The following is a 14,226-nucleotide window of genomic DNA, read 5'->3' on the forward strand; positions in this document are numbered from 1 at the left end:
ATTAGGCGTTCCATGTCTACTTTGCCGAGCTCTTTTAAATGGTTGAAAAAAGAAGTGCGGGGGAAGAGTTGGCCGAGCCGTGCTAAACGAATTGCTTTTGCTACTACTCTCTACTACATTTGGATGGCTAGGAATTGTTGTGTTTTTTATGGTACAAAAGTGCAAGTTGAATCCATTGTTAGGAAAATCAAAACACACGTATACAAAGCTATGTTCGTTTTGTATCCGAATGTTTTGATTCTCTTTGATTCTCTTGCTAATGGGGTTTATTAGTGTTTTGATCATCTTGTATCTTTTTGCCACGGGTATGCCTTGTGGTATTGTTTTGTTCTTTCATGTGATCACCCGGTGTACTTGTATATGGTTTTTGATCTATAGAAATTCACATTTACCGATCAAAAAAAAAAAAGACCAGGCCTCCTTATCTAAAATGCTGTCAGCTCAAAAATTTATGGTTGCGTTCTTTATTTCTTCGAATGAAATGGGCATAGCATTAGGCATCTGCAGACTGCAATATTTCAACTAGGAAGACTCACCACTGCTATCTCTACTATAAAACGGAACGCTAGGGCCGGAAACGCAGAAGGATGGTTGGATTTACTGAGAATTCTTGAAGAATATGAAGTTTTACAAGAAAATGGGGGAAAAGATGCAAGGTTGTTTCATATTAACTTATACAAATTTCAAATGACAGCAACATACAAATGAATTTATGAGGTTGACGTGCATAAACCATAAAAAGTCATACTTAGCCTCCAATTGGTAGCAATTTTTCGCTCAAAAAAATTAATTTTTTTACGATTATTTCACTATTACAACTATCATTTCTGACTTCTTCACTCACAAATAGGACTCAATTTTCTCTCTAACTATCAAAAAATTAATTCTCACAATCGTTACCAAACAGACCCGTAATATTTCTATGCATATCCATCTAGTAAAAGATTAACAGGATCACCTCTCAAAAGAGATGTGGCCGCCAAAGAATCAAATGAGCATAAACACAATGTTTGACATATAGGATCACCATTTTATCATCAAGAACATCTAGTGTTCACTAGGACTGCTTTTATACTCAGAAGGGAAATATATCTGGTCCAAAATCCAAGCAACTTTTTACATATTTTTTTCAAACACTAAAAGAGTAATGTCATCTCCAAAATCCAAGCAACTTTTTACATATTTTTTTCAAACACTAAAAGAGTAATGTCATCTCCAACAATTACACCAAATAAATAGTATTTTCTTTTTGTTTCTTTTTTTTTTTTTAATTTCTTCACAATTAATTTATTTCAAAATTATTTAATTACAAATGATATCATTAACGAAAATATTAAATTAAAAATTATATTTAGGGCATGTTTGAGTCACATTATTTCAAAAAAAATGCATTCTTAAATAATGATTTGACATCATTTTAACCACACATTCTTCAATAAAATAATATTACACGCAAATCAAAAAAATTTCCTTATTTTTTAACTACACATTTTCCATCAATACACTATTCAATAATACATTATTACCAAAATAATGTGGCTCAAACACCACCTTAATGTATCAAAATATTGTATTTTAACTAATACCACATTTAAAAAAATTACATTTAACGCAAGAAAAATACGCATGATAAAAATAACAACTAATTTTGACATTTAATTCTTGGAGGATCTAGAAATGATCTTCCTAAATACTAAATTATTGTTTTAGTTTAATATTGTATTTTACTTTAAAATTTATCTTTCAAAAATAATGTTGTTCCAGTGCTAATTTCTTTTTAATTTCTACCTATGAAACTTATAACTTTTGAGTTTTAGTAATTTCATTTATTTATGCATTTCCAATGCAAAATTTTCTTAATTTCTAATTATAAAATTTGTAGCTTTTGAATTTTATTTTAATAAGTTCAATATTACAAATATATGTTAATTAGTAATCAGATTAAAATAAAATTAGATTAAATTAAAAATTATTATAATATAAAATGAACCGCAAAATAGAGATAATGAAAATTTTCGAAAAATATATTATGGTGTGGTGTTTTAATGTACCACTAGAATGGATTACACTAACTTGATACAAGGCTGGAGATATCCTAATTAAACAAAATTTCAAATAGGGCAATCTACGAATTGAATTTTGATTCGAAAAAATTAGGGTCTCAATCCAATAACCCGAACTATCCAATTTGTTATAATAATATAATATATTTTATATATTACAGCATAATTTATTACACAATTTTTTCATTTTGAGACGTGTATATTTTATGGGTTTTTTGAATAATGTCAAACTGATCAAATTTCAACATAAAATTAGTAAATTATAATAAATATTGCAATCAAATTGAAAATCGACTCTTTCAATGAAAAAAGAATGTGTAAAATGTTTCGGATCGGATTATTGGATTGAATCGAATATTTGATATCATAACAAATCGAATATGAATTTAACAATCAAATACCCATGAATTATCGGATTGAATCAATGAATTATTCTTATCAGATCGGATATGGAAAGATATGGATTGATCCAGTCCATATCCAATCTATTTTCAGCCCTAGATGCAAATAACTAATAAAGTTAACTTTCAACGCACTAAACAGAAAATAGCTACGCGTGTTAAGATGCCTCCCGAAAATTCTGGATTTTTTAGAGGCCAAAAACTTGTGAGATTTTAAGTATATTCATCTAAATTCTAACATTCAAATGAAATTTCAATACTGAAAATATAAAACCATGAGAGTGAGGTTAAGAAAATATTATGAGAAGGCTAAACGAACTCAGTAGCCAATTATTTACCATCCACAACTTCGGACTGAATCTGGATCTGAAAGATGATGAAACAGAGCAATTTCACGAAACTCGTCTCTCCTTAGTGTAGTTCCAACCCGTCTCTACCAGTTGCCACAGATTCTACTCACTTACACGCGCAGATGATGAAGAGAAGTGCTCTAAACTTTCCCGATTGTATAAAATCTATCACAATTGGGAGAGACTGGTTGAAATACAAAGGATCCGCTTACGCCTTCTGCTTATGTTTTTGGTGGAAATGTCAGTGTTCCTATAAATGAAAATTTTAGGGTTAGTGATCTACGTGAAGTTCTTGAAGTTGGGCTGTGTGTAGTTGGACTTGGCCCAATAAGTATTTAGCTACACGATTTTACGACGTCGTATTTATGTCCTGTCCCAATTTTTTCTTTTTCAGTTTCTATTGTTACTTGTTTTTATATGAATCTTACCAAAATATTAGTATTTATTGTATGGATCCTTTTTATTAATATACTATTAGTGTTATCAATTTAAACTTATTTTGCCCATCATAGCAAAATGAGTTTTGGAATGATGAATCTTGAAAAATGTGGGATTAAAAAGTAGAAAAAATTTTAAAGTTTACTTACAAAATATTTTATTAAGAAATTTTATGATTAAAATGAATTTGAAATTTGTTTTTTTTTTTTTAAATAATGGTAGAAAACATAGGCTAGGATTCCAATTCTTACTACTTAATTTATTTGATGAATTTCATATTTGGCCTCCATTTTTTTAAATTTATTTTCAATTACACATTTCATGGAATTTACAATTTTTTCAATCACACATTTTATTAATTTTTATTAATATATATATATATATATAGAGCCCTATAAACAGGACCATAAGTGGACCATATCGTCCGCCTTTGATCATTGTTTTTCGCCCATGGGAACTTTAGTTATACGTTTATTTTGTTGTAAAGATTCACGTGCATAAATTATATTTCAATAACTAATATTGTACGTGCATAAAGTTAACAAAATTTGGACAAATCAAAATTAATTATGTAAAGTGTAATCCATAAATACATGACATGTGAGTCCAGTTGAAGAGTTTGATTCTTTCACCTTAAGAAGATAATGCTCCACATGGGTGCTAACTAATTTTCGACACCTATCTCTCGAGATATAACGATCATCCCGCTATAGGAATGCTCATTAATTGCGGAAACCAACGAACCTAATAATGCATTGATGAATTGAATGAATTAACAAAATTCCATACATTGGGGTTACATATATAATTGTTGAAAAGTTGTGTCTCAAAGGACACAACTTTTGGAATTTGTCTTCATAGGAAGAGACGTATTCATTGAAAAATAAGAATTTCTAAAGTCATAATCTTTCATATGAAAAGACACATCTTTCTAGTCTAACATATTTTAAAAATTTTGTTATTATTCTTTTTTTTTTTTCAACAATCTCACGTACTTAAGTGGCTTAAATTTGATTTAATTTCCCGTTCCCTGACTAATGGCTTCAACTTAAATATTCAGATAAAAATTGGTTTGAAACAATTTTCTGTATAAATTCCAGTTATCCCTTTTTTGAATGAAAATTAATACACATAACTATGAGGGTACTAAAGAGAGTTCAAGTGAAAAAGCTATTGCATTGGAATAGGTACCTTATAGGTTGATATAGTGACACATGCCATATACAGGCCTTCTTGATACTTGATCTTGATTAATAGATTTTCTATTATTTGGCTCTCATTCATTGTTCTACTATAGTTCTATAAATAAAAACACACACCAATTGCACTAAACCAGCAAGAATTACCAAATTGGTCACTTATATTTCTCCTCTTTAAGTAATGATATTCGCAATGAAAACTATCGGAAGTCGCCCTATGTGATATACATGCAGCGGTTAGTAATTTGATACATTAATATAATAATTTATTTTATTGATTAATGCATCAAAATACAAAATTATCACATGTATGTCACGTAGGACGATTACAGGTAATTTTCACCACGAATAGCATTATTCTTTCTCTTATGGTGATTAGTGATTAGTGATTATTGTAGGGTCTAAATCAAATGACAACCCCTCGAAGATCACACTATTCACTACACAGTCGCCGATAAATCCAATGGATGAAAGCAATTAACTCATAGTAATCACAACACAAAAATGGACATGATTTGAATTAAATTGCAAATATTAAAGCTAATCAAATAAATAAATAAATAAAATCCAAGTTGCATAATTTATCCTAACAAGATAAAATCTAGCTTATATTGTAAAATATAAATCCATTACAAAAGTTAGAGAAAAGCATCAACTAGTTGTAGAAATCAAAGGAAGATGGTAAATGAAACAGTTGAACCCATCCCAAATAAGAAATCATAGTTATAAAAATCGAACCGGATTGGCCGGTTCAGTCCGAAAATCATCGAACTTGACCCAGATCGAATTTATGGCTAAAGAAACAACCCGTCATCCACCAGTTTGAACCGTCAATTTTTAATAAAACCCGTGTTCTACTTTTTCCTTGACCCCACCAGGTCTTAATTAATCCATGTTTCCCCGTCTTTCCAATTTCCCTACACCCCTGTCTTCACAAGTTATGAAATAATAGGGATTCTTGCAAAATCAAAAAGCTCAACCGTTGTCTCCAATCTCTTTCAATTCAACCACTTCCAAAAATTCAAATCTCCAATTTCAAGTTGTAAGAGATGGAAGAACGAGTCAGTCTCTGTCAGATGCATTTTGCTAAAAACACTCAACCAACTTGATTTTCTACTCATTCTAATTGTCTAAGTCATACATATATGTTTTCTTCTTCTGGACTTGGACCCCTTATGAATTAGCTGAATTAGAAATGGAGAAAATAGGTTGGAATTGGATCATAGGTTGAAAGATGAAAAAACGGTGACTGAAGGAACGAAAAAAAAAAAAAAGAAAAAAAAAAAGATACCAATTAGACTCCTTTTTGGGCATAGACAAAGGACGACAATTGGGAAATCATGTAGATTGTAATAAGAAAATTATTACTATGTTTAGTTGATTGATTGAAGTGATGAGAAATATAATATTGGGAAAAAAATCAAGAATGTAATTGCGTTGACCGACTTAAAGGAGAGGTCCCAGTGGCCAATATCTTGTTTTTAATTCTTTGAGTAGAATGAGATAGGCTTTTGTGGGTTTAATTCCAAAATGGTCACTGACTGACACCGAGACAGTTTGTAGTTCCAGTTTCTATTATTGGCATAAAACGCCCTACATTTCATGTTAATTGTGAAAAACGTTCGTAACTTTCATTTTTTTGATTTTTACTCTTATTTCAACGTTTGGTTGCGTAAAACATCATTTTTCCTATTTTTGAACGTAAAATGATCATTATACCCTCTTATTTAAAACAAAAAACCAAAAAAGAAAAGAAAAATAAAGCACAAATTGCAATCATACTCCCAAACGTTCTGAAAAAATAAAAATCAATCCAAAAAATTATAAAAATCATCTCTTTCTTCTCTCCTCTCCCTCTTCCTCCCCCGCTCCTCCACCACCAAAACTCCACCCTTCAGCTGCCTTCCACGTCGGACTAACATACCACTTTGAAGCCCTCACTTCCCTCTTTCAAACCCACCCAAGCTTTGACCATAATTCCAATCGATTTGGCTGAAAATTGAAGCCAAAATAGGCTGACCAAAACATATTTAAATAACAAATTCAATAATTTTTTTCCACCAACCCCATCTCGCCTACAAAACCCCGTATTAGAGAAATCCATGTGCTAACCCCATCTCGCCTACAACCACCACCCCATGGGAGAGAAATTGCTTGGGAAACGAGTAGCCACAAACATGAAATCTATCAATGGCCAGTAGTACTGAAAGTGAAAATTTCACCACCATGAGTAGAGAATTCAATGCTCTAGTTCTCGTCGAATCCTCAATCGGAAACAGCAATAGCCGCTCGGAAAACGACGTTCCCATGGTGGCGAATAGTGGGAACAACTTGGGGAGGATCCGAGAGGAAGTGCCGGAGGAAACCAATCCTTTGGCTATTGTGCCTGATAATAATCCTCTCAATATTCCCGTCCTCATGCAATCACCACAAGGTAATTTTAAAAAATCAGAAATATATTCTATAACTTACAGACGGCAATGAAAAAAATTTTATTGAATTTGTTGTTTAAATATGTTTTGGGCAGCCTATTTTGGCTTCAATTTTTAGCCAAATCAATTGGAGTTATTGTCGGAGCTTGGGTGGATTTCGAAGAGAGAAGTGAGGGTTTCAAGGTGGTATGTTGGTCCGTGCCCAAGGTGGTCGGAGGGTGGAGTTTTGGTGGTGGAGGAAGAGGGAGATGAGAGAAGAAAGAGATTATTTTTTAATTTTTATAATTTATTGGACTGATTTATATTTTTATCAAAGCGTCTGGGAGTATGATTGCAATTTGTGCTTTATTTTTCTTTTCTTTTTTTGTTTTTTGTTTTAAATAAGAGGGTATAATGGTCATTTTACGTTCAAAAATAGGGAAAATGATGTTTTGCGCAAACAAACGTTGAAATAAGGATAAAAATACCAAAAAATGAAAGATAAGTACGTTTTCCACAATCAACATAAAAGATAGGGACGTTTTGTACCAATTACCCTAAGTGAATTAGAATTTAAAAATGTTAAATCCCAACCTTGAGGGTCCCTACCCTGGAGCAGCGTGAGAGAGGTAAATCGCAGATTATGCCTCCAAGGGTATATGGTGGAAGGCTGCTTGTACACTTGCACTTACTCAAGAATCAAATTCATATTTCAGGATTCGAACCCTTGACGCAGCAGTCTCAACTAAAACTGAATTTCTCCACCCTCCCCTTTTACCACTTGGAGATGTGCCCTGGGGGCAAGTGAATTAGAATTTAGATATGGGGCTTGGTTGTTTTATCTAATATATGATAAGGTAAAATATAAATGTAAATGACCCTTTTTTTGTTCATTTCATACTTATAGTTTATTAAGGGTTTTTTTTTTCACTGATTTGTAAAAAGAAAAAATATATAATAATAATAACTAAATTTGGTTCTTGATTCTAGTAATGGAACTAGCTCCGAAATCAAAATCGAGGAACCAAAATCATAAAATTGAACCGCTCAACTTGGTTTGATTTGATTATTTTCTCAATCCCTAGTCATCAAGTACTTTTTTAAAGTCATTACCTTGACTTTTAAAATATGATCACTCAGAATTCACAAGAAGAATATACTACTTTTCTTCGCGAAAAATCACATTCAAAGTATGACTTAAGCCTTTGTCCATTTACTTTCAAGTCACCTTTTGCTCATGATAAAGCTACACCACTTGTGATAATATTTGAAAAATTATTAAGCATCCCAACAAATGAAAGCAGAGAGTTTACACTTCAACGAGAAACAACTTGAGCTGAAGTTCATAGACTTTGTTAATTGTTGCCTCACTTTGAATTCCTGTCTCAAAATGTATCTGTCATGCTGTTTCCGCCTCTTCTCCTTATAGATCGAGGCTTTCAAATTCATTATCATTTTCTTGATGATTTTTTCAATCTAACTCTAGTGCGACGATTTCGTCTTATAATTATAGAAGTAAACAAAAATAAAAAATAATCGACTCAAAAAAAATCACATATTAACAATAAATCTTACTTAGAGGTCAAGATCATATGTGTAAAAATTAAATTTATTGTGTCCAACAAGCTTTGCAGCTTATACAGAAATTGCGAGGTTTGACCTAGTCCATGTTGAACTTGTTCAGTGTTGATCAGGCATGCCTCTGAACCAAAATGTAATCAAAATATTAGGATGTGTTGTTCTCTTGTGAGTTATAAATAACTCCTCTTAGCCTAGTGATGGCCATGCCCGTCCTGCCCAAACCCCGTCTGTCCTGTCTTGGGCGGGGCGAAATTTTTTTTCATCCCTATCTCAACCTAATCTAGGAGAAATAATAAAATTATGATATGTGTAGATAACGAGAAAATTTCAGATGTTAGATTGAATTTAAAATTAAAATTTAACTTAAGTTCATATTTGATGTAGGTTAGTCAATGTCAACAATTAATTTTAACCACACTTTTTATGGAATTCACAACTTTTTAATTAAATATTTTGACTCTATTTGTCTACCATTATTTCATTTTTTTTCAAATTCATTTTCAATTACATATTCTTACAATACAATTTTTTACACGTAAATCTAACCACACATTCCCAAAAAATATAATGCTCTAGAACTCATTTTCCTACTTTAATGATAGACAAAGATGAAATTTATCATTTTTTTTTAATCAAAATACACTAAAATTTTAATTTTAATTTTAATATACATCAAGTGAGTCAAGTATATAGTAGGAGTAACTCTCAGTATACTAAGCCCCTGGTTGAGCCCCATTCTTTCTAGAAAATACATTCTTTAAACAAAGTTTTGATATCATTTCAACTACACATTTTTTAATAAAATAATATTACACGCAAATTCAAAATGTTTCCTTATTTTTTAACTGTACATTTTCCATCAAATACATTATTCAAAAAATGCATTCTTATAAGAAAAATGGGTTTGAGCCACTTTTTTTTGGGAAAAAATTGTATTATTGAATAGTGTTTTGACTCAATTTCAACCACATATTTTTCAACAAAATAATATTACATATGTTGGATTTTTTATACCCAATAATCCCGGGCAATGATAATAAATAGTGTCGGATAGTCGGATTAGATTTCATAGGCTTCAGCTGATGATTGAAATATTTATTAACACACTCGATTAATTGGCTCAAACCAAAAAATAACTTGAGGGTCATTTGAAGCAACTTAATATAGTTAATGTTGCTCACGACCCATTTACTTCTTGGACAGCTCAATTTGTGTTCCCACCCCCTTCAACTATTAGTTGGTCCATGAGCCCACTATATTATTACACCCTAAAAATATATATTGGCCTCATTGTTGAATAAGCCATGTGTGTGCGCAATTGAAAAGAGGCAGCCGACATTTTTCTCTTGTTTTCTCTCTTGAGCCTTAAAATTGAATCTGTCTTCCTGTATTCTTGGTTATTCATTGTAGCCGCCATATTGTGTTCTTTGTGAACACATTGAGTTGAGCAACCAAAGTAAGAATCGTTGTTTGGGTTGGAGCCATAGTTGAGTGTGTTTAATAAGGTTGAGATTGGTGAAACTGAGTCCGGAAAATCTACCATCGGAGGTCGATCCTTCAACATTTGGTATCAAAGCGAGGTTGGGGTGGAATTTCCGGTAAAAACTCGACCAGAAAACAAAAAATCTGACTGCCCAGATTTTCCACCAAAAATCGCACCTGCAAACTCAATTTCCCGACGATCCAGACGTCTTTTGGTGAAACGGAGACTAGGGTTGAGACGTGCAAGTGGAGGCGGTTCTGGGTGTGTGGTGCGTGATTCTGGCATCGGCGCGTGGCTTCTCAGTCAATGGCGCGTGGAGCCAATTCTGGGGAAGCCGTCTTTAGGCAGTTTATTTCTCACATTATTTTTAACATTTTTCATGTTGGAAGTTTTCTGTTTCATGTTACATAGAAAAAGTTGGATGATTTTGCCCTCGATGGATCAACGGTCGAAATTGCCACATATTTACTGAATTACTTTAGGCAAAAATTGTGGCCCTAAAGCAGTAAATTCGTATATCTCGTAACTTACGGACTCAGATAGGTCCGCTCTGATATGTTGGCTTATCTCAGTTTAAATTTCAACATTAGTGGATCATCGTGTGGGGTGATCGTTAGGATTGGGGGTTGTCATTACTTGACAACCATTGCTTGTGCTAGAAATTAGGATTACTTGCTCTTTTGTGATTGGGTAATTATTTTTGAATAAATTATCGTATTGTGCTTTGTGCTAAAATTGTCGTGAAACTTCTTTTGATTGGATATACCTATCTTGTTGCATCATAAGTTCCGTTGTGTTGTTACTTTTGTTAGAATACCTAGACCTTACCCGTTTGAACGTTCCCTTGATCTAAGACCACGAGTTTTACGAAACTTTGGGAATTTAGAACGGTGTATATTGCGGTCGTAGGATTACTTTGTGTGATCTATTTGCCCAATTGATTGCTTTGTTTCTCAAAAATGTCTTCGCATTTCGAAGTTGATATTTTTCAATGGAAAAGGTGATTTCTCAATCTGGCAACAAAAAATGAAAGGTATTTTGGCCCAACAAAAGGTTTCAAAAGCCATTGAAGGCAATTTTTCAGCTAATTTTTCAAAAGAACAAAAAGAAAAAGCTGATGAACTTGCTTATACCTCAATCATTTTACATCTATCCGACGCTATTTTAAGAAAAGTAGGAAAACTGAAAACCACTAAAGATCTTTGAAAAAAGTTGGAAGATCTATATTTGTTTAAATCCGCTCCGAATAAACTTTATCTTCTTGGGCGTTTCTTCAGTTTTAAAATGGATCTTTCAAAGGATCTTGACGACAATTTAGATGTTTTCAATAAATTTGTCCAAGATATTGTTAACTGTGAAGACATCGTATCTGAAACCTACAAGACTATAATCTTACTTAATTCTATGCCTGAGTCATATAAGGAAGTTAAAAATGCCATTAAGTATGGTAGGGATATGTTGACTCCCAAGATTGTCATAGACTCATTTAGGAGTAAGGAAATGGAAATAAATGTTGAAAATGTAGATAAGAGGAGTGGTGAGTTACACATGATAAGTAGTAGGATGAAATTTAAGTAAATGAATTTGGATAGAGCTCAAAATAGTGGTGATTCGAGTAGTGACTCGAGTGATGAAGGTGGTAAGATGAAGGGCAAGGGACGGGACAAGTCTAGTGGTAAGCGGTGTTATAGTTGTAGTAAGTCTGGACACTTTATTAGGGATTGTCTCAAGAAGAAGGATAAACAGAAAGGTAAGATGAGAGGCGAAACGAATGTGATTGAGGGGTTGAGTTATGACCCCAGTGAAGTTTATTGAGAGAGTAAACCTAGTCACTGCATATGCATTTGTGTGTGATCCTTTCGGCATGTGTGTGATTGCCTAATTTGTTGCATTTCAATTTGTTTGATATGTGTGTTTGTATGAATTTGAGGTAATGTGATTACTTGGTGTGATCGTTTGCATACATAGTGGGTTAGGATGTATTAGCAGTGTGTTAGATGTCTTTTGGTAAGGTGGAGTATAGATGCCTAGAGGTGCATTGGTGATATGCATGGGGGATGTGGAGTGTGACATTTGGATCACGAGTGGAGATGTGATCAAATGTGTAGAATCTTTTATCTGTGAAAGAGACCTTGATCAGGTGGAGTGCGAGAGAGACACTTCTATCACTTCTGTAAGGTGGAGTCCCATTATCCACGTAGGTTGGGAGAAGTGATATGGTGATAGAGGATTATCCCGTGGACATGAGTTGAGCGATCTATTTAGTGAGCATAGTAGGCAATGAGAGGAGATATGTGTTCTCGAGGTGGGAGTAACACGAAATGAGATAGGATAAGTGTGGTGAGATCTTGCGTGGGGTCACTTATGCGTTTGTTGCATATGTGTTTGACCGTGTGCTGATTAACTTGGTGTTAATCTTTGATTCTTTGTGAACGTGATTTTCTTAAAAGATATGTGTAGTGTCCTAAATAATAACTTCATTGCATAATTATTTGTTCGCTGTGATACTTGTCCCTACTTGGGAGTTTTTTGGACTTTAGCCCCGGTGAGTAATGGAGCAGGTATGGTGTGTGTTTCGGTTCGAAACACGAAGTAAGGTCCGATATACCAATTTTATTGGATTACCTTGATTGTGCAAATTTAAACTTTGTGTTTTGATTACTTGCAGATTATTGGGCATCAAGGTGGAGATTGTTGGGTTTTTTATACCCAATAATCCCGTGCGATGACGTTAAACTGTGTCGGATAGTCGGATTATATTTCATAGGCTTCGGCCGATGATTAAAATATTTATTAACACATTCGATTAATTGACTCAACCCGAAAAATAATTTGAGGGTCGTTTAAAGTAACTTAATATAGTTAATGTTGCTCGCGGCCCATTTACTTCTTGGACGATTCAATTTGTGTTCCGCCCCCCTTTAACCATTAGTTGGTCCATGAGCCCACTATATTATTATACCCTAAAATTATATATCGGCCTCATTGTTGAATAAGCCCCGTGTGTGTGCAATTGAAAAGAGGCAGCCCACATTTTTCTCTTGTTTTCTCTCTTGACTCCTGAGCCTTAAAATTGAATCTGTCTTCCTCTATTCTTGGTTATTCATTGCATCCACCATATTGTGTTCTTTGTGAACACATTGAATTGAGCAACCGAAGTAAGAATCATTGTTTGGGTTGGAGCCATAGTTGAGTGTGTTTAATAAGGTTGAGATTGGTGAAACTGAGCTCGAAAAATACACGATCGGAGGTCGATCCTTCAACAACATACAAATTCAAAAATTTTCCTTATTTTTTAATTGCACATTACGCATTAAAATACTATTCAAAAACACATTTTTGACAAAAAGGAGCTCAAACAAGCCCTTGGCTTCTGTTTGTCTTCCTTTAAAACAAAATTATTTAATTTTGATACTGATTTTCAATCATTTACTCAATAAAATATTATGCACGTAAAATTAAAATTTTTCTTTATTTTTTTTAATCACATATTTTTCAAAAAATCACTATTCGAAATATCAAATGAGTCAAGTAAATAGTAGGAGTAACTCTCAGTATACTAAGCCCCTAGCTGAGCCCCATTCTTTCGAGAAAATACATTTTTTAAACAGTGTTTTGATATAATTTCAACCACACATTTTTTAATAAAATAATATCACACGCGAATTCAAAATGTTTACTTATTTTTTAATTGTATATTTTCCATCAAATACATTATTCAAAAATGCATTATTATAAGAAGAATGGGTTTGAGCCACTTTTTTTTTGGGGAAAATATTGTATTATTGAATAGTGTTTTGACTCAATTTCAATCACATATTCTTTAACAAAATAATATTACATGTAAATTCAAAACTTTTCCTTATTTTTTTAACTGCACATTTCTCATTAAAATATTATTCAAAAACACATTTTTGACAAAAAGGAGCTCAAACAAGCCCTTGGCTTCTGTTTGTCTTCTTTTAAAACAAAATTATTTAATTTTAATACTCATTTTCAATCATTTACTCAATAAAATGCTATGCACATAAATTTAAAATTTTTCTTTATTTTCGTAATCACATATTTTTCAAAAAATCACTGTTCGAAATATCAAAATCTCAAAATAATGATTATTAAACAAGAGCTAAAATTATTTTCCAGAAGTAGGCTTATTTAGCTCCCGTTTGGCCCCATTTTTTGGAAATGAAAAAAAATTAAATAGTATTTTTTTTGAAAAAATAAGTGATTGAAAAAGAATTTTTTTTATTTACGTGTAAAATTATTTTATCAAAGATTATGTAATTGAAAATAGAAAAGA

At 32.6% G+C, this 14,226-nt stretch overlaps 1 protein-coding gene across 1 annotated transcript; it reads left to right on the plus strand.

Moving 5' to 3' along the window:
• Window positions 1-6,330: 6,330 nt before the first annotated feature.
• On the plus strand, window positions 6,331-7,203 carry LOC111399383 (remorin 4.1-like). The gene is made up of 2 exons (XM_023027024.1): window positions 6,331-6,885; window positions 6,979-7,203. Exons 1-2 carry the CDS (start codon window positions 6,642-6,644, stop codon window positions 6,999-7,001), a joined length of 267 nt encoding a protein of 88 aa, XP_022882792.1. The 5' UTR covers window positions 6,331-6,641; the 3' UTR covers window positions 7,002-7,203.
• Window positions 7,204-14,226: the final 7,023 nt, after the last annotated feature.

The sequence above is a fragment of the Olea europaea genome, chromosome 1 (genome assembly GCF_002742605.1).
Source record: "Olea europaea var. sylvestris chromosome 1, O_europaea_v1, whole genome shotgun sequence".
NCBI lineage: Eukaryota > Viridiplantae > Streptophyta > Magnoliopsida > Lamiales > Oleaceae > Olea > Olea europaea.